The following is a 27,252-nucleotide window of genomic DNA, read 5'->3' as shown; positions in this document are numbered from 1 at the left end:
CCTAAAGGGGTCTCAATTGTTTACTCAAAGTGTGTTCAGTTATGTTGGATATTCCAATATATGTCACAGTGGTATTATCACAGTGAGACATGGTGCAAGCAGCAAATTATGTACATCAAAACAGTTATGTACATTTGTCATGTTTCATTTGCTTAAACAGGCAAGTAGGTGCACTGAGGCACAAGCATATACACACCTGTATATAATTCATCAGCAGAAGGAAGCCCATTGTCTAAGCCCCTTTGGCCACTGAATGCCAGTTTCAAGCCACACTTATTTCTTTGTTCTACAGTGCTATGCTGAGGCCTTAGGTGTGCCCAAAGCACTCGGACTGAGATTCCCACTGCTGCCTAACCCCTGAACCACCCCTAAACCTCCTCACTCCCTCAGTCTCCAGCCTCTCACTCCTGCCTGGAATTAATAAGAGAGTCCAGGGCTAAAAAATGACAAAAGCGGTTAAAGAATCAACACAGAATTCTGAATCATAATCCTTTCATCTCAAACCATACTATACCCATCATTATTGTTTAATATGTTTACAGTTTGGATAGGTTTCAAGCAATGGATAAAGATAAATAGTTGTAGGATAGGGAGTGTCATGGATGCAAGGGGGTTCACCTTTAAATGGGTTTTGAGCACACAATCTTAATCTTGGTTATTACAGGCTTCTTTTTATTATAATAGGGGATTAAAAGATCTAGGGTCTTATAAGAGATCTACAGTAAGGGTTTAATCTGAGTGTATAAGTCTGAGTCAATTGACAAGAACTGTTCTTTTTAGTAACTTTAATATGTAATCATTTAACAAATATACATGTCATTTAGTTATAATTTTCTGTTAAGCTATACTTCTTTAATATGCTTACAGAATGAAACTCAAAGTTGCATCAGAGTCAATATATATAGAACTGTATTAACTGAGATTTTTCAATAGTGATGAAATTCAATCAGTCAATGGTCATGGATTGAGAGCTTTAGAATTTTAAACAGGGATCATAAGGCCTTTCAATTCTTCAGGCTAGGCTGTCTGTCCCCCTCTAGTCCATCAGTGGAACAATGTCCACACACCTGCATAAGTGACCAAAGTTTCATCTCAACTCCATAACAGTGGCTAGCCCAGTATTGTCTCTTTCCTTCCTCTCTGCTCCCGTTCTCCAATCCCCTTCCAAGTCAGTGAAAGGAGATAGGCCCTGCAGCTAAAGCCCTCTTTTAGCACGCTCCCGGCGCAGTCTATCAGCAATGCACAGCAAGCGGAGGTGTCGCTTCTGCTCTGGCATTTCGGACAGTATCAACTCCTCTCCGGGTGCAGGGAAAAAAGAAAAACAGAAGGGGTATTATCAGGGAGGGATGAGTACAGCTAAGGCATTTTTGTCTTTTTATTCTCCTCCTAAGCCCCAGGCTGTGCTCCCAATCCGATTGGTCGATACAGCCAAGGATGTAAATGAAATGCAAAGAGCAATAAGGCTGGCTTCCATTGCCACTGTGTAATGTGTCTGTTCCACTGCAACTCTCTGTTGTTCTCTCTTTTGGCTCTTGCTTGCATTTTAGTGCCACATACTCTCTATGTCCTTGTTGAGTTTTCAGTAATGTCTTTCTGTCCATACCCCTACTGACCAGTTTGTTCACTCTGATCCCATCCTGCTATTGACTACAGCAGTGCACTCTCTTCTTTTCCCATCTCTTACTTTCTCTCTTCATCCCCCCACCTCCTGCTGGATGGGCTCTCCACTCTTATCTGCTCAGACGGCCCACATTCCAGTGTTGCCGTGGCGCCCTGCCTGCATCCACGGTCACGGCGATTCCATGGGTTCCCACAATCCCTGAGATGAGAGAGGGAGAAACAGAGCAACAATGAAAATTGATGAGAAGAAAGGGTGACAGAGAGGTATGCAAAGAAACAGACGAGTCAGGAGGGAAGTAATCAAGTCAAAATTGTGTGTGATTATATTAAAAGACACCATTCACTAAGAAGCAGCACTCTGATACATAAGCAAAACAAAATTCAGGGATGTATCATTCAGGTAGGAAGCATGTGCATGTATAGTTTGCAGGAAGGCTGCATCACTGCATCCTTAGATCACACCATGATGGATTACGAAACTGAACAAGCCTTAACAAGATATAAAATATAAAAAGATATTTAAATATAAAATAAACAGACTCATCAAATCCATAAGCATTTGGAGTTTAAAGAGGGTTGCAAGTGTACTGCACAGTAGAGACTGATAGAAGAAAAAGAAAAAAGGATGGGCAATTTCAAGAGGTTGTCCCCAGATTAGTGGGCCCTTCTTAATCTCTTTTGGCTGCTCCCAAATTGGGTTGCCTTCCAATCTCAATCCCAGACTGCTGTGCTCCTAATGTGGGAGCCACAGACACATGACAGCAGGAGGGAAAAGGATAATTATAAGTGAGGGAGAGGGAGAGAGAAAGTGAAAGACATACAAGAGATGGTTCATTAATAAAATAAACCCTGGTATAATATCAATTTATTAAGGTACAAAAATAACATATTTTGAGTGGATTCAAAATAAACACAAAGATTTCCCCCCAAAAGGTTTTACATCTACCTGTACACATAATATCATTTCACCTTACCTTACAGACACCCCCCAGCATCTCAGACAGTACTTTAATAGAAAAAACGTGTCTTATATTTTTAAGTTATTACAACACATACCTTGTGCTTACTAAGCAAAAAAAAAAATACTTAAAAAATGGTTATTAATTAATTTACACAATGTAGACATATTCAACCTAAATGCTAATATCATATATCCAAAAAAATGCTTATTTTATCAAAGTTTTTTTTTTTTCAATTTCAAGCTTAGTTGATCTATTAAGTGCTACAGTAATTTGCTAAACTTTATACCACAATATACTGGTATCAGACTGCACCATTGACCGGTATGACTGACTGAAATTGGCTGGTTTGATTTTTTCCATTCTCTTGGTTTCTTTCCTACAAGATTTTTCACCTGGCTCTGAAAGAATTGGGTATTCTATTCTCTTTGGGATATTTTTTCCCCTCAAACAGTACAGTTATATATAATAAAGTGTTCACATTTTCTGAAGTTTTATACTGGCTTATGTCGTGTTTCTCTGTGCAAGTTTCTGAGTCTGTCCCTCTCTTTATTTAGATGTGTGATGGCAGAAAGGATGGCATCGCTCTGAGGGTCCGAAGGTTCTCTCTCAATGTAGCGGGTGAAGTGATGGATACTGCGGCTCAGTAGAGTTTCTAGTCCATGCTGTCCTCCTTCTAAATGGAGCAAGCGCTCAGCAGCCAAAGCCAGATTCTTATCCCAATTAGCAGGGTAGTCCTTCTGGGCATTCACAATTTGACAATACAACTGTGAATGTAAAAAAAAAAAAAGGGGGGGGGGGGGTTAAATGCCATTTTAGAAAAAATGTAAAAATAATGCATGGATAGAAATTTCAAGAGTCTATATTCTAGAGCATAATTTTCTGTGTTAGTTATCACACACACTTACACAAATACATAAAACATATAATATATAAACATATAATATAACATACACATTTATAAAAAGCTGGCATAGATGAAAACCATTAAGTATTTCCTCAACAAATGAACAAAGAACACTCGAGTGTAACTAGAATGCATTTAGACACGTAGTGAGAAAAGTACATCACTGAATAAGCTTAGAATTTAAAATGATTTAAGACATTAAAATAAAATTAGGACATTAAATTAGGACAGTTATTTATTATCTAGATTGGCTAAAATTAGCAGATCATACACACATTGTAAGAAAGCTCATAGAGGTGCGTTTGGTTCCCTCCCTCCATCCTCTCAGCAAGGTCAAAGAGGAAAAATGGCATTTTCATTCTATAAAATGAAAGTAAAAAAAAAATTGGATGCATGATTCTTCAAGAAATTAGATTTTTATTCTGTGAACAAGAACACTGAGATCAAGTGAAATTCAATGTCTGTGGCTTGCTGAACAATAGCAATTATAGTTAAAAGCATTACCTGGCCTGCCACATCTCCTCATTGGCCACTTGCTCCCATGAGCCAGATGGAAAGCTACAATGGAAGGTCCAAAAAAAATAAAAAATAAAAATAATAATTTAGGGGAAAAATTATTTTAGACACCAAAGACAACTGTAATTCTTTATTATTATTTTACAAATGTAGTATGTTTAGAGAATAAATGCATTTTAGAAACATTGAGCATGCCAATGGTATCTAGTGGTATCTCCAAGTTTCTCTTGGCACAATCAAGCAATCCACAAGATCCTCGTAAAAACACGTGACAGCTGATATTCAGTGCCTGCAATCTTTAAAAGCACTCCCATGTGCTAAATGACCCACATATTTCTGCACTTCTTCCGTTCCATTTCATCGCACATAACCATGCGGCCTCTCCTTCAAAGGAATATTTTAGCATGTGACTTCCCGGCTAATATCTGGCTGCCAGGCAGGGACAGACACGCTTGTAGCGACCAAGAGGAGAGTAATGTCACACCATTCAACCCCGATTAGCTCGCTGAATACCAGGCAGGCACGCAGAGCCTCTGCGCTGAAGACTAGAACTAATTTCACTTTATACGCACGTATCGGCACGCTGCAGTTTAGAAAGTCATTAGGGTGGGGTCAGCAGACTAATAACGACTTTGAAGCTAGAAACGATGGCTGCCTTCCCAGCAGGACCCCAGTGCAGTGGTTAAGTGGACTTCAGCAGCAGTGGAGGATGAAGTGAGAGATGTGGCAGGAAAAAAATATGAAGATTTTTCGCTTAACAGAAATACATTTTAGAATACATTTAGAAACTCAAATTAAATACGAAAAATGTTTAAAATATATATCTGATAGCAATGGATATGGTATATAAATGGTATGAGCTGGTACATTAGCTGGTAAAATGAGAATATAAAGCAGCTGCATCGTGTAAAAACGGAGCATGTATTGTACCTGTTATGAGGCTCACTCCACTTATACAGATTCTGTGTGCGCTGGGCCCATTCCACAGGGTGCAGACGGCTTGTAAGAGGCATCAGCTGCTCACAGACCCCCCATGGCCAAAGGGAGAAAGACTTCTTCCAACTTGGGTCTCCTTCTGATAGGCCAATACACACAAACACAGGCCGGCTGCATGCAAGCACATAGAGACACACACAAATACACAACAAGTGAGTTATTAGAGGCCCATGACTCCAAGTCAAAGATTTTGCTGTTCAGAATCATGAGTTGTCTTGGTTAGCCCACAGACAGCTGTTTTTGTAACAGTTTTCTTCAGCAAACATTAGATAATACAACTTATATGTTTATAAGTCAGCCAAAAAAAGTCTTTATCTATGTGTGCTTACAGCCGATCTTATGAAAGTAAGTTATAGGAAGGCTTGGACAATTTACACTGTCAGCTAAAATTCTGCACTTTCTATTTCTATTTTTCTACAACTACGTAGATTCGTCATGCAGTTCCCTTTTCTTCTTTTCTTTCTGCAAAGCACTCAGGGTCCCTAGAGTAGAGCTTACAGTGCTTAAAGCCCCAGGCTCCAAGCCTCTGGCAAGGAAATGCTGCCGTCTAGTGGTGGGAGGGAGTAAATAACCAGACTCATCATTCACTTTCCTCTCCTTCTATTCTTTAAGCTATCCAGTATGACCTAATGAATCTGTGGTATCATGACATGCAAGGGTCTTGGAAAGTGCTGTGTTTGAGCCAGAACATTATTTAGCCACAGATATTATAGTGATTTTGTTGAACATTATTGCAAAATAGTGTGCGTGTGTGTGTGTGTGTGTGTGAGTGAGAGAGAGAGAGAGAGAGAGAGAGAGCGGGAGTTAAACTCACTGTATATTGTGTCGGATAAACTGTTCGATGTTAAAGCTATTCTTCTGTTCAGTGATAACTGGATCCCAAACTCGCCCGGGGAACTTTACTCCAGAAAGATGCTGTTGCAGCTTAGGCACATACCAGCTATAGGTCATCATCTGAGAATCAACAGCAAGGTGGCATGAAAATCTAATATTTAAATCAGCATTAAAGAGCATTAAATTTAATAATAAAATGTGCTTTGCTGCAAAACCTCTTGGTCAACGAGGCTGAGGTCTGGCCGCAGGCCCTGGCAGTAGTGCAGGTAGCGGAGTGTGTTACCAGGAAGATCACCCCTGGTCAGCACCAAAGAGCTCTCTGGGAATGAGAAAATGAGCTCACGGGCGAATCTCTCCACAACATCATTCTTACTCTGTTCAAACTCTCTGAAAGCACACACATTTTATACACTCTATTCAACACTTGAAAGTACTCAGAATTTTAAGATGCACCACACTAGCACCATTTAAACTCAAGAACAACCACTAACTTATAAAGCTGAAAGTATGACAATTTATTCATGATTACAAAAATGAGGTACAGAGCACAGATAACTCTGAAGGCAATGAAAAGTACAGGAGATCCATGACACTATCACACCCCCAGCTGGTCTGCTGTCAGCTCCTCACCCACACAGAGCCAGCGTGAGAGTGAATGAATGATGATGCAGCTGAGCACCTTGCCTCTGTAATCAGCCTCTGACAGGTGTGATGAGCGCCAACAAGTACATCCTTCCAAGCAGGCTGATCAAAGTGGCACGGTGCGAGGCACCAACCATACGGCTGTAATCTATGCGACTGCTGTGGCCAGTACGGCTAATCAACCACAGAGCGCAGGCACTTTAATCTGCATGACTAGCATGGCCAGGACAGCAAATCAAGCAGAGAGTAAAAAGAAACGGAATGAGACGGAATGTTATGAGCTCGGGAGCTTTTGATGTTTGCTGAAGCATGGACGTGACGAATAATTAACTGAGTGACTACCATGTCCGAAACACAGTGAAAACCTACAACCCCGGGAAACACAGTTGAAAGGAGAGGAATAGAAATATGAACAAAATAAAAATACTAGGAAACAGCTCATTTAAACCATTGTGCAGACCTTTAGTTCTAAGGCATCATGAATAAAACTTCACCTCTATTATATAAAATATGACCACAAATGCAATGAATGAAATTCTGAGCTTAAACACATCCATGTAGCTTATTTAAATTGAAATATTGTATTTACTATAAAAAAAAATATCAAAATTCTTCCTGTAACGTCTAACAAGGCGGGAGAATATATTCTGTGTTGTTCATGAATGGTTTGTAAGGAGAGATATATTTTTTAATTGTTAGAATGAAAAACAGTAATCATGCCACAGCTCCCAGGTACCCCTTCGTGGCTGAGCTCAAGTTACTGTCTGTGTCGAGTTTTACATGATTTCTCTGTCAGAGTAAGATTCATTAGGGTTCCTAGGTTTCCTCTTACCTACCACAAATGTGCCAGTAATTGGATTGGCTAGACTAAATCCTTACAGTGTTCTACCACAAAACTGACCACGATATAATGTTTACTAAAGACGAGTGAATTAATTTCCCATTCTCTTGAAATGTGCCAGTAATTCAGGAATTAACTGCCGATAGTTTGTTCAGTGAGTTCATTCTCAGGCAGACAAGCACACACATGCATGTTCACCTTTGGTTTATGTGAATTGTGTGTGAGAGAAGTCCTGCAGTGATGAACCAGGCTCCAACATTCCACACAGATCTCAGCCCCAGCCATCTCTCCAACAAACACACTGTCCAGTTCAGGCCCACACCAGCCAGTACACACACACCAGCATCAGCCTGTAGCCAGAAACGCTCCACCTACCCACATAGAAATATTTCATTCAACATTAGCGACCATCTTGCTGAGCAGACAAAAGTAAAAAATAAATTAAATCGAGCCTCAGTGTGTGAATCTTTCATGCAGTGCTGATATCATAGGTACCTTCAGTCCATGCATAACTGAAACTAATCATTATTTGTTACAGACACACTTAACACTCACAACTCCAAGCAGCAGGGGATTCTCAATGTCCAGGTTGGCTCTCCAGGCAAAGAACACAGAATAAACACTCACCATAACAGCAATCAGGCACACAAAAACACGACATCTCCTGGGGGTGAGAATAGACAGTTTTCTAACAAAAGGGCACATTTTTCTGTCGGCTGCAAAGGTGATGCATTCATAAAAAGCAGAAAAACTGACCTGTCAATTAAGCTATTCATCTCTCTCAGTTGTAAATACAAAACTTTTGGTGGAAACTTATTGAAGGCAGCAATTTCTATTTTCAGTTCGCATGCAGTGTTTCCTGCTGAGTCTCACCTATTACATAAAGCGTGTATCAGAGCCAATACAGCAAATACAAGCACAGGAACAGAGAGGTCCTCCACACAGTGATTATACTGAGCTCTGAAAGAAAAACACAGAGCATTAAAAGCATTTCAACGTGTCATTGAATATACGGAATGAGAAACCCATAGACCTTCTATTTCATATGCCAAGGGAAAAATAAATGTAGGACTGAAGTGATTTTTGGTTTTCTTTTGGTTTAAAAATATTAAACAAATATTTAGATATTTGGCAAACAGATGAAGTCAGGATAGGGCAGCTTGGTGAACAAGGCACAGAAGTTGAAAGACAGTGAGAGAAAGGTCAGCTCCCTATGGCACATATACTGTATATGCTGGGTTGCCCAAGCCTTCTGTTTCTGGCTGCTGTTTTCTCAAAATTTTACTATTGTTAATATTGTTTGAAAATTTTGGATATGTAAATGTCACTGATTTATAAAATGTGACTTTTAACAACTTAAATTTCTCTGGCTATTTACAGTTGTACATGTTTGTTTTTTGGAATAGATTTGGCTAAATCACAGCCCAATAATTTCTATTTAAAACAGAGACATTCTCAACACTAAAAAGGGATCTCACAAAATAGGCTCAATGTCTTTGGTAAATCATCTGAGATTAGATGATAAGACATCCAAAATAGATGATAAGACACACCTTGCTTTCTATCTTAAATTGGCTAGCTAATGTTAGTGTTGAATTATGAATGTAATACATTATTTTCAAGTATTATAATGTTATATTTTGTGTAAAGGTTTCTAACAGTTTTAGTAGCTTCTCTAGCATCTAAACATTATTTTAATAGTTTAGATTAAACTACATGAGCCCTGCAATACAGTTAAGTGAAACTGTCAAAAAATGTTCAGGTGATGAATTCAGAAGATGAAATGAAACTTTATGAACGGAACTACAAAGAAATGTCTTCCTCTCCGTAGCTATAAGAACAACATTGATCTCAGTCTAAAGCTGATATACTCACTGTAGCATCTTCACCAGGTTAACTGTACCTTCAGATTTTGCCTAAACAAAGAAAGAAATACAAAGACAAAGAAAAAACTGCATGAGGGCAAACCGTATAAATATTCACCAGAGTCAAGCATTAGCTAATATTATGCCAGCTCGCTGACCAAATGTATAAACTGTATACATTGTTTAGGTGAGAGTATGTACCAAACTGAAGGTGCCATATTCAGCCCTGAGCAGGTGCGTAAGCAGGCCACTAAGAGTCGTCTGGTCTCCCCAACTCCATCTAGCTACGTTTAAGTATGAGGAAATGGGCAGGTAGAGATAGGGCAGGAATCCGGCGAGGAAACACAAACCCAGTGATACTATGGCTGAAAAACTCAACCCCTGAAATATAAATATTCATCTCTTTCAAGAAATAAAAGATACGACGAGAAGATACTACGATACATAAAATTCACAAATAAAAGTAGGCAATGCAAAGAAATTAATAGCAAATTTTTAGCTCATGACTATTTGATCACTTCATGACTACTTTAGCTCATGATGAGTTTCCTTCTCAGATATGAAGAATGTCCAGAGCAGCCTGCCAGTTCCTAAACACTGTCATCAGAGTATGAGATATTTCAGTCCGATGCCATTTTAATTGGTTTTCAACCCAATTGACTTTAAAGGTTGAGTGGCTTTTTTTATATATATATATTTCTCTCTCATTTCTATCAATCTTAATATACCAGTATAGTATAATTTTCTGTAAAAGTACATTTTTCTATTATGTTTTATTTAAACATACACATAGGTGCTAAAAGACTGCACTTGTTTCTCACCTCGTAACTGTAGAGCTGGACCAGAGCCCAGGGAATGATGAAGACCACATACACAACCAAAGTGTGCTGATTACACAGACTCAATCCACAGCACAGTGCCCCCCACAGAGCAAACTGGAAAATGACAAACAGAAATGGTGAGTAATGATCGCGTCATGTAAATAAAAAAAATTGCATTTCGACCTGCAATTGAGAAATAGCGTTCATTACCTTTTTCTTCTTCTCCACAGTTTCTGCATTATGGAAGCAAACTGAGAGGGAGAAAATTATTCCCACAAATAAATTATTTAATGAGAAGACTTCAGCCACTAGTGACCACTGCCACACGAGTTTGGATACAGCGAAGCTTCCACACGCTAGCACGGCTCCAGGACCAGGCCCAGCCATTCTGAGAAAAGGAACACAGTCACTGCACTCAGACAACTTTCTCTCTGGGATTAGCACTAAGCTTCTGTTTTATTGCAGCTAATAAACAAAGCTACACATCCTTAATCCCCAAACTGGTGTGGATTACAGTCTGACTTTTGCACTACATGACAGTAATGGAGTGAGGTTACTTTGGTGACACTGTTGTTAGAATAAAGAGAAACAGACAATCAATCCCTTTTATACCAAAATACCAAAGGAAGAACACAGAAAATGTGCTGCCACAAAAACATGCGTTATATTAAACTAGAGTCTGGTACATACTTATTCAACTTGAGTGTATATGTAGTAACCAGCAACCATATGGTAGTGAACAGCCTGGTGCGGCAGCTGGTGGTCAGGCTGGGGGTCTGACCCGCACCAAAAGGCCCAACATTAGCTGAAAATGAATAGCTCTGCACTGGGAATTTTTTTCTTTGTCTGGTACATCAGTACCAAAATTCACCACACATTTAGTGATCTCATTCAGTATTAGTAATAGCTGAATATGCAATATTGACAATACAGAGGTTTGTGTCGCTATACATACAAAAAACTGACCATAGTTTAGCAACTGTTTTCTAGCTTGATCCTTGCATTAATCAGTTTATGCAATCACATACATTAATGTAAAAATATTTAGCTTAAAACTAAGCTAAGAGACCTTAGAATTTTCACTGCTGTATAGTTTTTGTTATATTATTTACATTTATAGCATTTGGCAGATGCCTTTATCCAGAGTGATTTACAGCAAGGCTTTTGCAGTTTTTCCGTTTTTCATAACCATCTCTGGCCTGATTAGAGAACTACCAACAGGTCTTGTTTAAAGAAGAAATGACAATGAAAACAGAATGTTTAAAAGGAAATGGACCGAGTGTATGTTCAGTCTCTCCGGGTCAAATTTGATATAAATAGAGCATTTCACTACTCAAAAACAGTAAAACTACTACAAAAAATAATCAACCACTTCAAACTGTCTTTACTCATAGCCACAAACTAATCACTAGGGGTTAAGCAGAGAAAGGCCTTTGTTGTCACTAGTCAATCATCTCTTATCCAGACTTTTGTAAAGATATGTAGTAGTCAAATTTAGTTGACTATCCCAGTGTTAATTAAAGCAAATTGTTCATAACTGTTCAAGGTCTAAAACACACCACTATCTCAACTCTTTAACAGTAATTGAGGCAAGTTTGTGTTAAGACCCAATGCTTATTAGTAAGACACACTGTGGGAGATAGCAAAAGCACATACAGCAAGGAGAATCAGAGTGTAGAGGAGAGGAAGCCAGAAAGATAGAAACCAGACCGGATAGAAATGCTGTAGAAAAAGTTGAGAATGATGCCTGGAAAAGAGCTGGAAAGAGGGGGGGGGAACTCTGTCTAGCACATTGGTTTGGAAAATTTTAGCGAGCTTGACAATTAAAGTTGGGGGGGTAGCCAGGCAGTATGGCCCTCTCCTCATTGTAGCGAGTGGCTTAGAGTCCTCATCAGCCTATCAGCTAAGTGACAGGCAGAGAGCTGCTCTATTCAGCAGCACAGATACACGCCGCAGGCCAAGCGGCTGCCAGGTCCCTCCTGACCCTGCAATCCCTTGCCGCTGACAGCTTCAAGCTCCATGGCAAATTAGGCGCTCTCACATTACAATCGCACAAGACAGATTCCATTAACGGTATCTGAAATTGAGTAGAGAGCAGGGCCCCCGCCTTATCAGACCTGACTCATAAGCAGCGGCAGCACTGCTGCAGTGCGCACGCTTAATCGCAAGCCATGATACCATTTAGACGTTTCCAGTGCCGTTTTGCCTGCCGCTGTGATAGTCGGCCACAAAAGAGCCTGATGAGACTTAGGCGAAGGGGAACAATGAAGCTTTCGAAGGGAAAGCAAAGTAAGTCTGGAAAAAAAGAGAGAGAAGAGAAGGGTAAAGATGAAAAAAAAAGAAGAATATGGGGGGAGTGGAACTCTGACTGTTTCGCCTTCCCCTTCTCCTCAACCTTATTTTTACATTCCTTTCATTTTTTTCTCCCATTTCAACACAACATGAAGCGTGATTTGGAATGTGGATGTAAGTGTACACTCACATTAATGGGGTGTCAGAGAACCAGAGGAATACTAGGTGATACTAGGTGATACCCCCCAAGCACACCTTTAAATCTACCCCCCTGTGTGTCAATTAACCCCAACACACTCTGAAATCAGGGGGCTACAGCAGGAATTCCATCCAGAGGCAGGGGCCCTCAGTGTGAAACATCACATCCAGCCTGATTTAAACCTCCCCCAAACACAAGCAGCTGAGGTTGACAGGTCTGCTCAGCTGCATTCACTCCACTCTTTAAATCTCTATCCCTCTAATGATGCTTGACATCTCTCTATTTATGAGTGTCAGCTCATCTAAGGGAAGGTGTGATGAGCTGCATGTTTCTCGTTTATATACTTGCAGGACCACCCGGGTCTCTTCTTCTCCCTCTCCATCTCTGTCTGCTTCTCTCTCTTAGCTCTGTGATAAGAGAGAATGAGCAACACTCCAGTGCAGCATTAAAGGCATGTATGCTTTTATCTCAGTGTGCTGTCTGAGATGCTGCTGTGTGCACTTCTGCAGCTGTTCATCAAAAATCTACACTCACACATGCAGAGGTAGTTATACATACATCATATGCTTATCTTTTCATACAGAACATCAATATAAACAGTTGTTCTCTAAAATTAGCCACAGAATAGTGGTAAAATCTCTAATGTATTTTTCCTTCTCAGATTAAAAAAGGGTCCCTAAAATTTACACTAGATTGTTAGGATTTTTTTTTTATTCCTAAACTTTCAACTTCATTATCATTAGTTGTTCCTTTTAAATTCATAGAGTATATTCAAAGCAGAGTGACATACGTTTATTGAAGATTTAATACTGGAACAGTATGCAGACATAACTAAATGAACTTCAGAAGTTGTGTGAGAGTTATGCACATTGCTGAAGCATAGCAGATGAATGCAACTTAAAATAACAAATTAAAAATGCAATAAAATAGCCTACATATTATATTCACAATAGGAATTCATGGCCACAACTCTGCTCACAAATAAACCGTCAGTGTGTAATCTAAAATCATAAAATACCAGAAAAGTAACAAAATGAGCTGGAACAAGAGCCATTTGATAAAAATAAAAAATGACAATGGCACAACTAGAAATGGTTTATGATTATGCATCATTTTCCTTGGACTTAGTATTCTGTGAATAAAAGGCTATATTCAGTAAAGGTCAGTAAAATATCAATTGTTCAGTAACTACAGTAAAACTTATAAAGAAAATACAAGGAATGTGATTTTTGATCCCAGAAAAGCTTTCAGAGTTTAAGGAGTTAAAAAGTAAGAGTGAAACTGTTTAGTTCATTATGATGGATGAGTATTTACTCTAAAAAGGATCTCCACATATTACAAAACAAGAATTGGAACAGGAAATAACTGCAGAATTTTGCAGTATATAATTTATTACTTTTTTTACCACTGATATAAAAGTTTTAAAAAAAAAAAGAAGCGGCACAAGAACTGATATTCATAATACATCTTGCAAAAAACCCAAGCTTACAGAATGTGAGTAGTATAAAAACTGCTGAGGGGTTGTATAAAGGTTGGAGGAAAGGTTGAAACAGGACATTAGAGAGTATTCTGTGCAGTATATTCTAAAAATTAATCATTCCCCAAACAATACAGACACTAAAACAATTTCCCACAGCAAGCCATCTTTAATCCCCTAACTACCCACACCTTGTGGACAAACAGACTCTAAGCGTGTAAGTCATTCAGTAATTTCTTTCACCATCATTATTGCAGCAAAGTCATTAGGCATCCGTGGTACTGCATTATACACAGTTGTATAGACTGTATTAATTTTGAACATATGGTAATAGGCAAATACTGATCTGCTCCTTGCTTGGCGACTGCTATTAGGAAGTGCCTGTGGAGCTGGAGAAATGTAATATGGATGTAATACTGACTTCCAATGTGGCATACACAATCTTGGGCCTCCAGGCAAAGAGAAATTAGAGTAATTGTATAATACTGTAAAATAACTGTATTTTCTTTTATTCTGAACCGAATAATCAGAGTAAAAGACTTCTTTATTTAATATCTGTTAAAGAATATTACTGCATGTATCTGAAATGAAGCATTGGTCATGCTGAGGGTGGCCATGTATCAGCAGTGTCTCAGTGTGTGATATGACACTGGGCATGGCGTAACGTTATGATAAGGCAAACATTTAAAATGTTTTCTTCTATTTAACATTTTGAATGTGCTAGTAAGACAAGCCTTGTTAAAAGATATTCAGTTTGGAATACATTTTATATTCCAAACAGAAAAAATCTGGACATGTCAAATCGCATGCAACCACTCGCACATTCATCATTAACAAGTCCTGAATAAAAAACCGATAGAGAATCATGCTGGACTGAGTGAATGTGGTGGCTATGATATGGAGAGCAGAGATACATCCATATGGTAAAGGCCCCTAGAAAAACAACAACACAGTGAGACAGGTGGGCTCTGGAGCGCAGCCAGCTGTGAAATCAGATGCTGGACTCAGGACTGGTCCAGCCTGATCTTGGCAGGTGTGTACCATCGCATGTGTGAAAGAGTGAGTCCTGGGCGAACAAGCAGCAGGAAGGATGGGTGGAGTCCCTTTTAGACCACATGGCTGATTGTGTTATGTAATGAAGATCTCAGGAAGGTGTAGAAAATGCTGAGTGATAACTATTTACTGTTTAAATATGCATTGATTCATATTATTTGTATAAATTGGATATTAAATGAATATGTTAAACAATTTACATGTTCAAAATGAACCTCAAATCATCTAATTTTGAAATGAAAGTATTAGCTCACCTAATGTTAAACTTCACTTGGGTTACTGTCTACATGAAGTTTTGCATGATTTCTGGTGTTCATGTGAGTTTCTTTAAAGTGCTCTGGTTTCCTTCCACTGACCAAGAACATGCATATACAGTATGAAGGTGTTTGCGCACTGTGTCCTGCCATGGACTACGATCACATCTGGGGTTAATTATTCTGTCTTATGCTCACTGTTACTGGGATTGATTTCAGATCAACTGCTTACTAAAAAGAGTATCACCTAATGAACATTAATAAAATGAACAAAAACGTTCACTCAGTGGCCAACCATGCTGCTAATCACAACAGGTTTGCTGACAGAGAGAAGCTTCGGTGCAATTTACTGGAAGTGAATCTCAGATGACTATCATCTACACTGTACATGAGGGCACAAGGTAGGGCCTTCATGATACATCTTATATGTAGGGAGTAAGCATACTGAAAAACATTTGAGTTTTGCCTTAGGATTGTACTGTGAAAGTGGGTAAGGAATGTAATCAAATGTTCATTAGTGATAAAGAACACATTACTATTGGGAAATAAATAAAAATGAATTTTAAAACTGCATAAACTATTTAAATGGTTAGCCTCATAAATGAACCATTGAAAGGACTTGAAGAAAGGAAAGTGTGAAAAAGAGAGAGAAACTTTAGCAAAAAAAAACAAAAACACTTGTTTACTACCATGTGGCCCTCACTATATGTAACTCCTGTACATCCAATTTCAGCTCACATGGTAACATGACTAGAAGACTAACCAAATACAGCACAGCTATTTAAGACTGCAGTGGCTTTCTTCATAATAAAAATAGTCTACATAATGAGGGTTGCAAGATATTTGGAGGTAAATTATCAAAACTTGAATGAATAAAAGAATGAATGAATAAATGAATAGGTCTTCACCTATTCATTCATTCACCTATTCATGAATTTTTTTAATCTATAAAACTAATAAAATCTACATATTATTTTAATGTGGAAAATATATCTCATGAACTAGTTCAAAGCTCTCAAATATATGTTCCCTTCCCGTTTAAAAGCAACTTTCAACAATTACCGTTATTACTGCGGCCGGCCTACCACAAAGTCTCATCAAGCACCAGTGTGAAAACATAATATGACATTCAATTTTGCTATCAAGCATGTAGTTAAGAAAAGTGTTTTAGTAATTGACAAATCAAAGGGAGGCCAAGTGATGGGTCAGAGATGCGAGTAACTAGTTTTTGAAAAGAAATGGCTTCCAAACCCATCAGCATACACAGACATCCTCCCCATTTGACTTGGAACATCAAAGACTCATGATGCTGAGGATCTTCCAATTCATTTGAATAATTAAAATAATAACTGAGCTCATGTGGTGTTTGTTAGTTACTCCATATGGTTGCTTAACACACATTCTCAGCTAGAGCTTCTATTTGCAAATGCAATGCTTTACCCAAAATATTGCTAATTAAAAATAAAAAAAATTGTACGCTAATGCAAAACACTTTGAAAAATGGCATTGTACATTAACATCTTACTGACTCATGATTTTTAAAAAATGCACAACATATATTATCATATACAGTACATACACATACATATATAATATACACACTCCCAACACTAAGTGCACATACGTGCAGTGGAAAGACATGGTGTAAGGTGCCAGGGTGGCAGTCTGGGGACAGGCCTGTCCAGGAGTGCTCCTGCTGGTTGTGGTATGCCATTTCAGCTCTCCCACAGGGCATAGATTGTTTACCTGAAGACCCAAATACCAATCCAGAAGGGCATCCCAGACTGTGCCGGAAGCTCTGAAGCCACAAAATGTCTCCCCCTCCCAGCCCTGGCATCTCACACTTGCCAGTTTCATCTTAGCCCAGCAGATGAGCATGAGGCCAAAACCACAAACCTATTATATGATCATTTGAAAATATAGATTATATATTGACAAGAGCTCATCTTTTCTGTATATTTGTGTGTGTGTGTGTGTGTGTGCGTGTGCGTGTGTGTGTGTGTGTATCCCCGATCATCTGCAGGGATGTAAGGACGTGGATGCCCAGGATATGGATAACTTTTTTTAGTCTCTTAATCCAAAATTCGATCTAAATACTTTCTGGATTATGAGAAGGAGTTGCATTTTACAAGTGACCTCAGGGCAAATCTTTTTACAAACTCTACTGAAGTGGCACCTCTCACCTCAGGCAAAGCATTCAATAAATACGTCATTAAGGAAGTCCTAAAAACCAATGAAATGTATTAATATGTGTAGATGTAAACATTTGGTAGGATTTCTTGCCTTCTTATTGTTCTAAATCAGCGGTCTCCAATCTTATCCGCAAAGGGCCGGTGCGGGTGCAGGTTTTCATTCCAACCAAGCAGAAGTCACACCTGATTCCACCTGTTTAATCAGCTGTTCTTGGCTTTTAGTAGACTCTGGTGTGGCTTCTGCTTGGTTGGAATGAAAACCTGCACCCACACCGGCCCTTTCCGAATAAGATTGGAGACCGCTGTTCTAAATAAAGGAATATTGTACATGCACTGTCATGCTGCAGCTTTTGTTTACCTGGTGTTAGCTATAAATATTAGGGATGCACTGATAATATTAATGACATTAGATAAAAGTCCTTATGTTTCTTATAAAAACAACATGTATACCTAAAGATGTGTGCGCACTGATCTGCATCCAGTATCTGTATTTAGTCAACAGTGGATCAGATCCTGTAACAAATGGTAATGATTGGAATAAGATTTGGAAGATAATTTTATTTCTTTATTTATTATACTGGGCCACTGCTTTTCTTAGGAGTTATTATTATTATTATTATATGTATAAATTATTATGTTTTAATTACCTGTTTATATTTTTATATTTATACATTACATTTACAATTTAAGTGGGTTACCATGAAAGATTTTATCTATGAAACATGAAAGAAGCTTTAAAAGAGAACATTGCAGGATGGGTATCAGTATCAGCTAATACAAACTTTTTAGTATTGTTGCACTATCAAACAGATGAAACAAAATGAGAGCAATCTGGATGTATTTCAGGATGGATGATGGCAATCAAAGTAAAGTAGACTGCAAACTGTATTAGTGTCTTCCTACTATACAAGTAACCTTAACTCGAGCATAAACCATAAGAATCAGGAGTTCACTGTTAGCAACAACTAACTCTACAATAAACGCTGACTAGGAAAAATCAAATTTCTGCAGTTAATGCTTGAGTAGAGAAAATAGCAAAAAATAAATATTTTTGTAAAGCAGTACAGAAGAGCTTATCTAAAGTGAAATAAAACCCATCAGTAATAGATTATCCTATAAAAAATGAACCTGGCAACATGTATAAATATTCTTGAATGCAATTTCATGGCCACTGTTTAAAATGATAAAACACAAAATAGAGCTAAATATCATGAACTGTTAATACTAATGAGGTTACTCGATTCTGTATTGGAATTACTGGGTAACAAAATAAAATGCATTCACACTCGGTTTTTGGTATTATACTCAACACAGAAATTGGTGTTTATGTATCCCTGATAAATAACATGTAGATGCACTGCTCCTTTAGTTTTTTTTATTTTATTTCATAAAAGCTTGATCAGACAAAAAGCTGTATTATAGTATTGTATTACACCCACAGGTGAGAGATTCCTACCTGCAGACAGTGTAGCAGAGTGCCCCACTAGCCATGGCCCCCAGTACAGCACACAGCATATTGATGGCATGTGCAGGAGAAGTTGCAGGAACCAGACAGAGGGCCAGTGAGGCCAGCATAGTGAAGAGAGGATATCCAGGGGGGTGGGCCACCTGAGAGAAGACAACATTGAGACAACTGACATACTGCAAAAAAAAACAGCACAGGATGAATGTGACCTGATCTAGCCTACCCCCACCTCCTTCATCCTCTTCCTGCTCTCTACTCAAGGACAGCCTCTGTTTTATTAGTTACAGCTACTGAGCATCAATCTCACAGACACATACACACAGACACATACACATCTCCTCCTGATAACCCACCAAAGCCCTGATCTCCTGTCTCCTTGCATTCCCAGCAATTAGGCACTAAGTCCCCTCAGGAGCGATAAGGGCTGAGCTATTAAATGCTGCCGCTCTCCTACTGGCCCGATAACACACAGAGGCATGGCAGACACACAGTACACTCTACAGTAAGAAGATGTCTGAGAGATGAGAGAACGAGAGCGTGAAAGTGAGAAGAAGAGCTCTGTATATACACAATCCGCAAGAAAAACGGCAGAGTATGAGCTAAAATGTGCGCTGACCCAAAAGAAAAATATGCCTTTGATTAAAGCATTGCATTCGCAGAAAGAAAATATTGTCTATATATTGCTAGACACTGTAACCACAAATTGCCTTGCAACATATTTATTAAAGCAATTTTTAAATAAATAAATACATATTAGTATGCCAGTGACACTGATAACACACACACAGAAAACAGCAAGTGAAATTTGGTCAATCTGCTAAAGGAGAATAATAAACAAAAGTGTACTGCTAGAGGGGTTGTTTGCGTTATTGATACTAGAATATGAATACTGCATAGATCTTGACATAATTATTGGCAAATGATATATTGTGAGAAAGGAAGAAAAAAGAAATAGCATGACACATTGTGGAATAAAAAGAAGAGAATGAAAGAGTGTGAGAGAAACAGAGGGCATGGAAAGGACAGAAGAAACAGAGACAGTATGGCAAACAGATGGTAGGGTCAGGAAGGGCACCCTGCAGTGCCAACAAGGTGATCATGAGGTGGAAATAGAGGTGTGTGTGTGTGTGTGTGTGTGTGTGTGTGTGTGTGTGTGTGTGTGTGTGTGTGTGTGTGTGTGTGTGTGTGGTGATATCCTTCAGGCATGCATGTTAGTAGAGTGTATGATGAGGAAGATGGAAGGAGAAGTGGAATTGTGCCTGTGTGTGTGGTACACTGCAGAAGTGTAGAACACACAGGTCGAGAGCTGGGATGGAGTGTGCGGGCATGCCTCAGGGAGCTTAAAGGAGTAGATCCAGTGCTCGAGGGAGGAGGGGTTGGGTACAGCCAGCGGCCTGCTGCCCGGAGAGAGCGCTCCAGCCCGAGGCCACACGGACAGACGGAGCGAGGGATTACTGGCATACTGACACTGCCACAGCCTCCCTAAAAGGATCACGGCAGCGTAATAAACTTTATTAAATAATAAAACTTATTATAACTGTTAACCCGATTTGGTTCATTCTTCGCGGCTTACACAAGCACACACATGCGTGCACAAAAAGCAGAGAGGTTAAGAATAATGAGCCTTATACTATACATAAGGCAAAGCCTACAAAAGCCATTGCATTACCATTCTATCTAATTGGATTTGAGGACCGGGGTTGCAAATTATTGCATTCTCTACTCCTAACTTAGTAAAAGAAGTACATAAAAAGGGGATGAAGGAAAAAACCTGTAGCCTACAAAGTAAATTAATCAGCCATTTTTTTTTCTCCCCACATACTTAATTAAACTTCCTTAATGCTTCTAAGAGTTAATGAGTGAATTGATTAAACAATAACGGCTAATACTTACCCCCAGCTCACAAGCAGCGGTGATCAACTCTCCTGTGGTAGAAATAACAGAGAGGGAAATTAATGTAAACCCAATAATTATTATTAAGAGACAAGTCAGCTCCCGAAAGTTTTCCCAAATCAAATACTTGCACTGGGGTTTTGCATTAATTTGCCCGGATCAAAACCTGCAAATCTTCCCAGTGTGACACTTCATAAGAGACACGCTCATTCTTTTCCATTGCGTGACGCTCCCCTGATCCCCAGGCAGGCACTGGCATGCACGCGTGTGCACATGCACACGGGAAAACGCATTCGGTCTCTCAGTTTCTACTCATGGACTAAATGCATTCATATTCAGACATATTCATACACTCTGTACACAATCATCCTAGAACGTATACACCATCCTACATCCATTTCTTTCCACAGGTCTTTATGCAATGCCACGCAAAACAAACACAAAGCTCAACACAACATCTGATATTTTAAAGCCTTTAGCATCCTCAATCGTATTCCTGATTGTACACCCCTTTTCCCTTAATCCTTATTTTTTCTGGTTTTCTATAATAGACACAGACACACAAGCAAGCATCACTAAACACACTATAAACTAAAACAATAGGGCTGAGATGCAGAGACCAATTAACTTGTTAGTAGTTTATAATGAACACCAAATTCTGCCACCTACTGGCCAGAATAGGAGGTGATTTAGGAAAAATGAGGACTTGGATATTGCACACATTCTGATGAACCTCAAGCTCTGTGTTTGTAGTAACTGATCACCAGTGAAGACCAGATTTTTGAACCTGAATATGTACATTGTGTCATTTAACAAAATAAATAATTCATTAATTTATATCAGAAATTTATCACAGACATACAATACAAACAGGAGTAAATGGGCAAGGACTGTTCAGCAAACTGAAATTTCCAAAGATGCACCTGCTTGTAAGGGAGAATATGAAACATGCAAGTTTTCTTTAATAAATTTGAGAAATTATATATATATATATAAAAAAAATAAAAAAAAAAATAATTTCAATGTCTTTCAATTTATATTTTTAGACTTTCCCCCATGTCCCCCCAGGGTCTTACAGATATCTTAGGACATTTAAGACATTTAATATTAATTAATTAATTAAGAATTTTGGAGTATTTAAAAACTATAATAAAAAATATTGTCTATTTATGTTTATTCTCCATCAAGAAAAAAACACAACTGCATTTTTCATATATAGTAAATCATAATGCCCAAATTTTTTCCCAAATATATGCGTGTCCATCTATGTGTGCTAATGCTAGCCTCAATTCCACATAATGCTCTGCCTTGTGCAAGTGAGGCTGTGATACATTAAATACTTACAAAATATATGGAATACTAGAAAAGAAAAAAAATTATAACAGCTCAAGACTCTCATAAACCTAAATAAGTAGGACAACAAACAGTTGTGTGAAAAAATCTCAATAAACAAAATAAAACCAAAGAAAAATCTTTGCTAAATGATCTGTAAAATGTAATTTTAAAATAATCCAATTTGTGGTGAGGAAAAAGTAAGGATACCGCAACAATTATTTGTACTTAAAACGGCTAAAATTACCTACAGGTGTATCACATCAGCTGCATATTATTAGAACATTGTTACAGAGCTTTTTTTAAGAAGGCTTGCCTTATTTTAATCTCAGACATTTAGTTTGGTTTGCTCTTAATTGTTGGAGTGAGAGGTTGAGCTCCAAAGAGCTCTCTGAGGCCTTCAGAAAGAAGACTGTTGATGCTAGATATGTCTGATAAGGGATATAAAAAGATCTAAAAAGAATTTGTAAATCAGATATTCCACTGTCCAAAAATCATTTGCAAGTAGAGAACATTTAAAATAACTGCCAACATGACCAGGTCAGGCCACCCAAGTAAATTCAACCCAAGAGCAGACTGCAAGATGCTTAAAGAAGTCTCCAAAACCCTAAAATATCATCAGAGGTGTGAAAGGAGGAAACCTTTGCTGTCTAAGAAAAACATGAGGGTAAAACTGAAGTATGCCAAAGAACACAGAGAAAAAGGCCAAGACATCTGGAATAATGTGTTTTGGACAGATGAGTCTAAAATCAAATTATTTGGACACCATAACTGAAGGCATGTTTCACATAAACCAAATACAGATTTCCAGAAAAAGAACCTCATACCAACTGTGAAACATGGAGGTGGAAGTATTACGGTTTGGGGATGCTTTGCTTTTCAGCAGGACCTGGCCAGCTCAACATCATACAATCCAGAAGATGCTTGAAAAACATGTGAGACCATCTGTCAGGTGGAACTGGACTTTGAAACATGACAATGACCTAAAACATACTAGTACATCCACCAAAAACTGCCTGAAAATTAAAAAAACAGAGAATTCTGAAATGGCCAATTCCAGAGTCCAGATCTAAATATTATTGAGATTCTGTGGGTGAATTGAAACAGACTGTGCATGCAAGGAAACCCCTCAAACACAGCTGAAAGTATTCTGCATAGAAGACTGGGGGGAAACTTTTGAGGATGACAGAAACTGGTAGATGGCTACAGGAAACATCTCATTGAGGTTATTTCAGTTAAAGGGGGAAACACTAGCTATTAGGACACAGGGTGTCCTAACTTTTTCACATACTCATTTTTGTTGATTACTTTTGTTTGATAAGTGAAAAAGTGATTTTTTTTTGTTGTTGTTTACATGCAATTACATCACTTTCATCTACAGGTATAAATTAAAACAAGATCAGAAATTGAGATGTCCTAATAAAGAACTAAATATTTAATTGGGTGTCCTAATTTTGTCTCATGACTGAAAATAAGACTATTTAATTTATGACAAAATAAGTCATTTTATTGACCCAAGGACACCATGGCAATTTGCAAATATAGGGAAATTCAAAATATGGTAAAAATCTGAGAAATGCTGTCTGATGCAACACACTAACCACTGGAAAATCCTATAAACTGTGTTTGCTGATGCAACCGTAAATGTTCAGTGAATTGCTGAAATTCTGAAATTGGCACTTCCAATATTTCAGTAAAGCATGGCTGTTTTGCTGTCATGTTGGAGCTCCTCTATCTGTCATTGCAGGCTCCTGACTCTTCAGTGCAGGAATTTTCTTTGCATTCACTGTTTGATTTAGCACATCCATGAGCTCATACAGACCAAATCACACATGGTGAGGTCAGGCCCACAACATCTCAAAAGACATGGCTCTCTCTTTAATCAAATTTTGTTATGTTTTCTTACGAAGAAATACATAGTTATCTCATTTTATTTTCATGCCTTTCCGGGTAAGAGCAAAAAGGAGTTCCAGCTGGTGAAGAGCAAGGTGGGGAGAAATGTGAAAACAGTGAAAGAGGAGCAGCAGTAGTAGGTGCCAAATGTCTTTTTGATAGTAGAGCACTGAGCATCCAAAGCGGTCTTTCTACCCCTTAATCTCCATCAATTCCACACTCAAATTCCTAGACAACAGTAGTCCCTTGGGGAACTTGCTGAGCCTCTCCAGGGTGCAGCACACCTAAATGGATTAGGGGTGCGAGACGGAGACCTGGAAATATTCTGCTGAGCATTCATTGGACTCTATCATACCCATGTCCTGCACTGTTTCTGTGAACCATGCTCAGGGATTTGGGTTTTTCCACTCTAAAATGCCAGCGTGGACTGAAACCAGAGAGAAAGTTACCAGGACAGAATTGAAACGCTCATAGCCCTTTGTTTAAAGGCATATATTTTAGACATATTTATAGGGTCTATTTACCCTGTAAGCCAGAAATTTGCCAGATCACACAAATATGGTAAAAATCCCCACAAACAGCTATGTTGTATTGCACAAAGATTAGGACAACCGAACAATAGCACACACATGTAATTTTTGATAAACCAAGCGACCAGTTTGTTTTGTATGTTATGTGTTGTTTATGATTATAGCAGAATGAGCACAATTACACCATAGCACTGCTGCTTGATCAGGCAGTCACAGTGAGAGCTAACTGGCTGCTGGTAACTAAAAAACAAGCTTTGTTTGAAGGGGAAATAGAAACTAGAAAACATGCTCAACATTACCTACAGTAGCTCATGAAGAGAAAAAGGTTGCTCAGCTATAAAAGCACTGTGCTGCTTAAGGCCAGACATACAGGACAGATGTACAATCTGTTTGCTAGTTTACCCTCTATCCCAAGTTAAAGTAAGTGTGACAGTGTGGGGACTTAGTGAATGTATAGACCCCTTTGGTGACTAAGAGCATAGTGACAAACCTAGCAACTATTTTGAGCTGATATTAGCAACTGTCTTGCACACAGAGATCTGGCTCTCCAGATCAACTGTATGGACTGCACAGACCTACACCATATACACACACTTCCAATATATATATTCATGAAACTCTTTACATGCTGTTTTTGCACACATTTTTTTTTCTCTTCGCACATGCTGTCTCACATTTCAGTCGTTTGCTGTTTTGCACAATTCTGTACAATATCTCAGATAACTGCTGCTATAATAATGTGTTCATTCCAGTTTTTCTGCAATATTGTTGAACATACAGTATTTACACTGGTCAGAGCTGTTGCTGTTTATTGACTTTTGTGTATTGTCTTGTAGTTTTTTGTTTGACTGTCTTTTGTCCTGTAGTATCTTGTCTCGCACTGTTTGCACCAGGTTGCACATTTGCCCTTTATGTGGCTAGGACTACTTACTAAGTCCTTATAGCTCTGTCTTTGTTTTATGTAGCACCATGACCTTGGATAAACGTTGTCTCATTTCATTGTGCAGCTATATATGGTTAAAAAAACAATAAAAGCTTCTTCATTTGACCTGACTCCAGCCCACACCACAGCTGCTGGATATACAACTATTAAAGGCTACATTACATTCACACAAAAAAGTTACATTTTAAATTGCATCTAAACTTTTTTCAGAAATAATCTTCAATCATTGTTATATATATATACACATTATATATATATATATATATATATATATATATATATATATATATATATATATATATATATATATATATATATACACACACACATATATATATATATATATATATATATATATATATATATATATATATATATATATATATATATATACACACACACATTTTATGTGTATACAGAGAGAGAGAGAGAGAGAGAGAGAGAGAGAGACAGCTGATTGGCTGAGTGATCTAAACAAAGACACGCGCAGCAGATTACCTGAGTCTCCACCTGCCACAGCGCGCGGAACATGGCGCAGGTACAGCGCGAGAACACATGCTACCGTCGCTCCTGTTAAAGTCCAACACCTTCTCTTCGCATTCATTTCACTGCGTGTACGTGTATGGAACTAATGGCCTGCTGTGGTAATGTCAGTCTCTTTCTCTCTCCTCGGTTCCCGCGTCCTGCCGGTTCCGAAAAATTCAGTTTCCTGTGAATGCGCATGTGCGAAAAATCATGACGTCTTCTGTTACTTCCCAGAGCTCTACTAGTATAATGTCGCTCCACGTGCTTTTGTAGCGTTATTATTCTGTTACATAGTATAGTGCATTTCACGCTGCTTATAAAACAGCTTGTAACTAAATCACATGTTTTAAATTATGTAACGTATTGTAGCCAGTGGTGTTATTGCACCAGCGTTAACAACTTGATAACTCGACAGCAAAGCAAAAAAAAAATTGACATTCAGCAAAATGGTCCTATTAAAAGTATCATAACATGTACATCCATGACGGAAAAATCACAAAGTATCTACGTTTAGTGCAGTAATTCCCATATTCCCGAAAAATGTGCACGTATGTGCTTTGTCGGTGGATAAACTACAGCCTCAAACGCTGCTACACTGTTGGGACTTTTCAAAATAAAGGTCACGTATTTCAATTTCACACCATGAATTAATAAATCCAATTTAGTTGTGTTGAAGATGTGCACAAGACTGGTATTTAGAAAATAGACATCAGTTTAAAACACATAAGACTTTTAAGTTCTATGTCGAAGAAAACATTTGCCTCATTATAATTATGTGTAACTAGAATGAAACCTTTAAAAATGTGTAAATATAGATTATGTTAAAGATTTACTATATTTTGCATTAATGCCCTATAGAAGATTGGTCTGTTTAGTGATCTTATATACACACATTTATGTAGTTATCTAATCAGACAATTGTGTGACAGCAGTGCAGACATCGAAAATCGGGTGTATGATCAACTTACAGCAAGTTGGTGCTAATGATCATCAGTTTCATATGTAGGTTGAAATACAGTCATTAACTGAAACAGAAACAGCTGTGCTGATTAAACCTGGGTCAAGAACAGTCAAATGCTGCTACTAAGGTGAGATTGTGGAATATAGTTTCATGTCAGAGATAATACACCACAGGGCTCTCAAGTGACACGCATTGAGAGTGACAGTCACTCATTTGGGTATTTTGTCCCGCTCTCCCACCAC

General features: G+C 38.3%; 1 protein-coding gene across 5 annotated transcripts; it reads right to left on the bottom strand.

The window, feature by feature from the left end:
- Positions 1–770: 770 nt before the first annotated feature.
- Positions 771–26,643, bottom strand: tmem260 (transmembrane protein 260). Of its 5 annotated transcripts, XM_027172826.2 has the most exons (17): positions 26,023–26,643; positions 20,827–20,858; positions 18,925–19,076; positions 10,212–10,389; positions 10,002–10,115; positions 9,382–9,561; positions 9,191–9,231; positions 8,189–8,275; positions 7,871–7,979; positions 7,514–7,686; positions 6,048–6,219; positions 5,813–5,952; positions 4,933–5,109; positions 3,991–4,044; positions 3,762–3,846; positions 3,061–3,346; positions 771–1,819 (listed from the first exon to the last, which is right to left on the bottom strand). In XM_027172826.2, the coding sequence occupies exons 1-16, from the start codon at positions 26,126–26,128 to the stop codon at positions 3,074–3,076; spliced, it is 2,073 nt and encodes a 690-aa protein (XP_027028627.2). In that variant the 5' UTR covers positions 26,129–26,643; the 3' UTR covers positions 771–1,819; positions 3,061–3,073. The 5 variants fall into 5 exon arrangements, with proteins under 5 accessions (XP_027028627.2, XP_027028626.2, XP_027028628.2 ...); XM_027172825.2 differs by lacking the exon at positions 771–1,819 and having other exon boundaries at positions 2,469–3,346; XM_027172827.2 differs by lacking the exon at positions 771–1,819 and having other exon boundaries at positions 2,469–3,346; positions 7,943–7,979.
- Between the last annotated feature and the right edge of the window lie 609 nt (positions 26,644–27,252).

Source organism: Tachysurus fulvidraco, chromosome 12 (genome assembly GCF_022655615.1).
Source record: "Tachysurus fulvidraco isolate hzauxx_2018 chromosome 12, HZAU_PFXX_2.0, whole genome shotgun sequence".
NCBI classification, from domain to species: Eukaryota; Metazoa; Chordata; class Actinopteri; order Siluriformes; family Bagridae; genus Tachysurus; species Tachysurus fulvidraco.
The sequence above is the reverse complement of the archived record's forward strand: the minus strand, read 5'-3'. Positions and strand labels throughout refer to the sequence as shown.

Coding starts and splice junctions, on each gene's coding strand:
- tmem260 (XM_027172826.2), bottom strand. CDS start 26,128: ATGAATGCGAAGAGAAGGTGTTGGACTTTAACAGGAGCGACGGTAGCA. Junction 19,077..20,826: donor CCGCTGCTTGTGAGCTGGGG/GTAAGTATTAGC, acceptor GTCTTCTCTCAG/GTGGCCCACCCCCCTGGATA. Junction 8,276..9,190: donor AACCTGGTGAAGATGCTACA/GTGAGTATATCA, acceptor TTTTTCTTTCAG/AGCTCAGTATAATCACTGTG.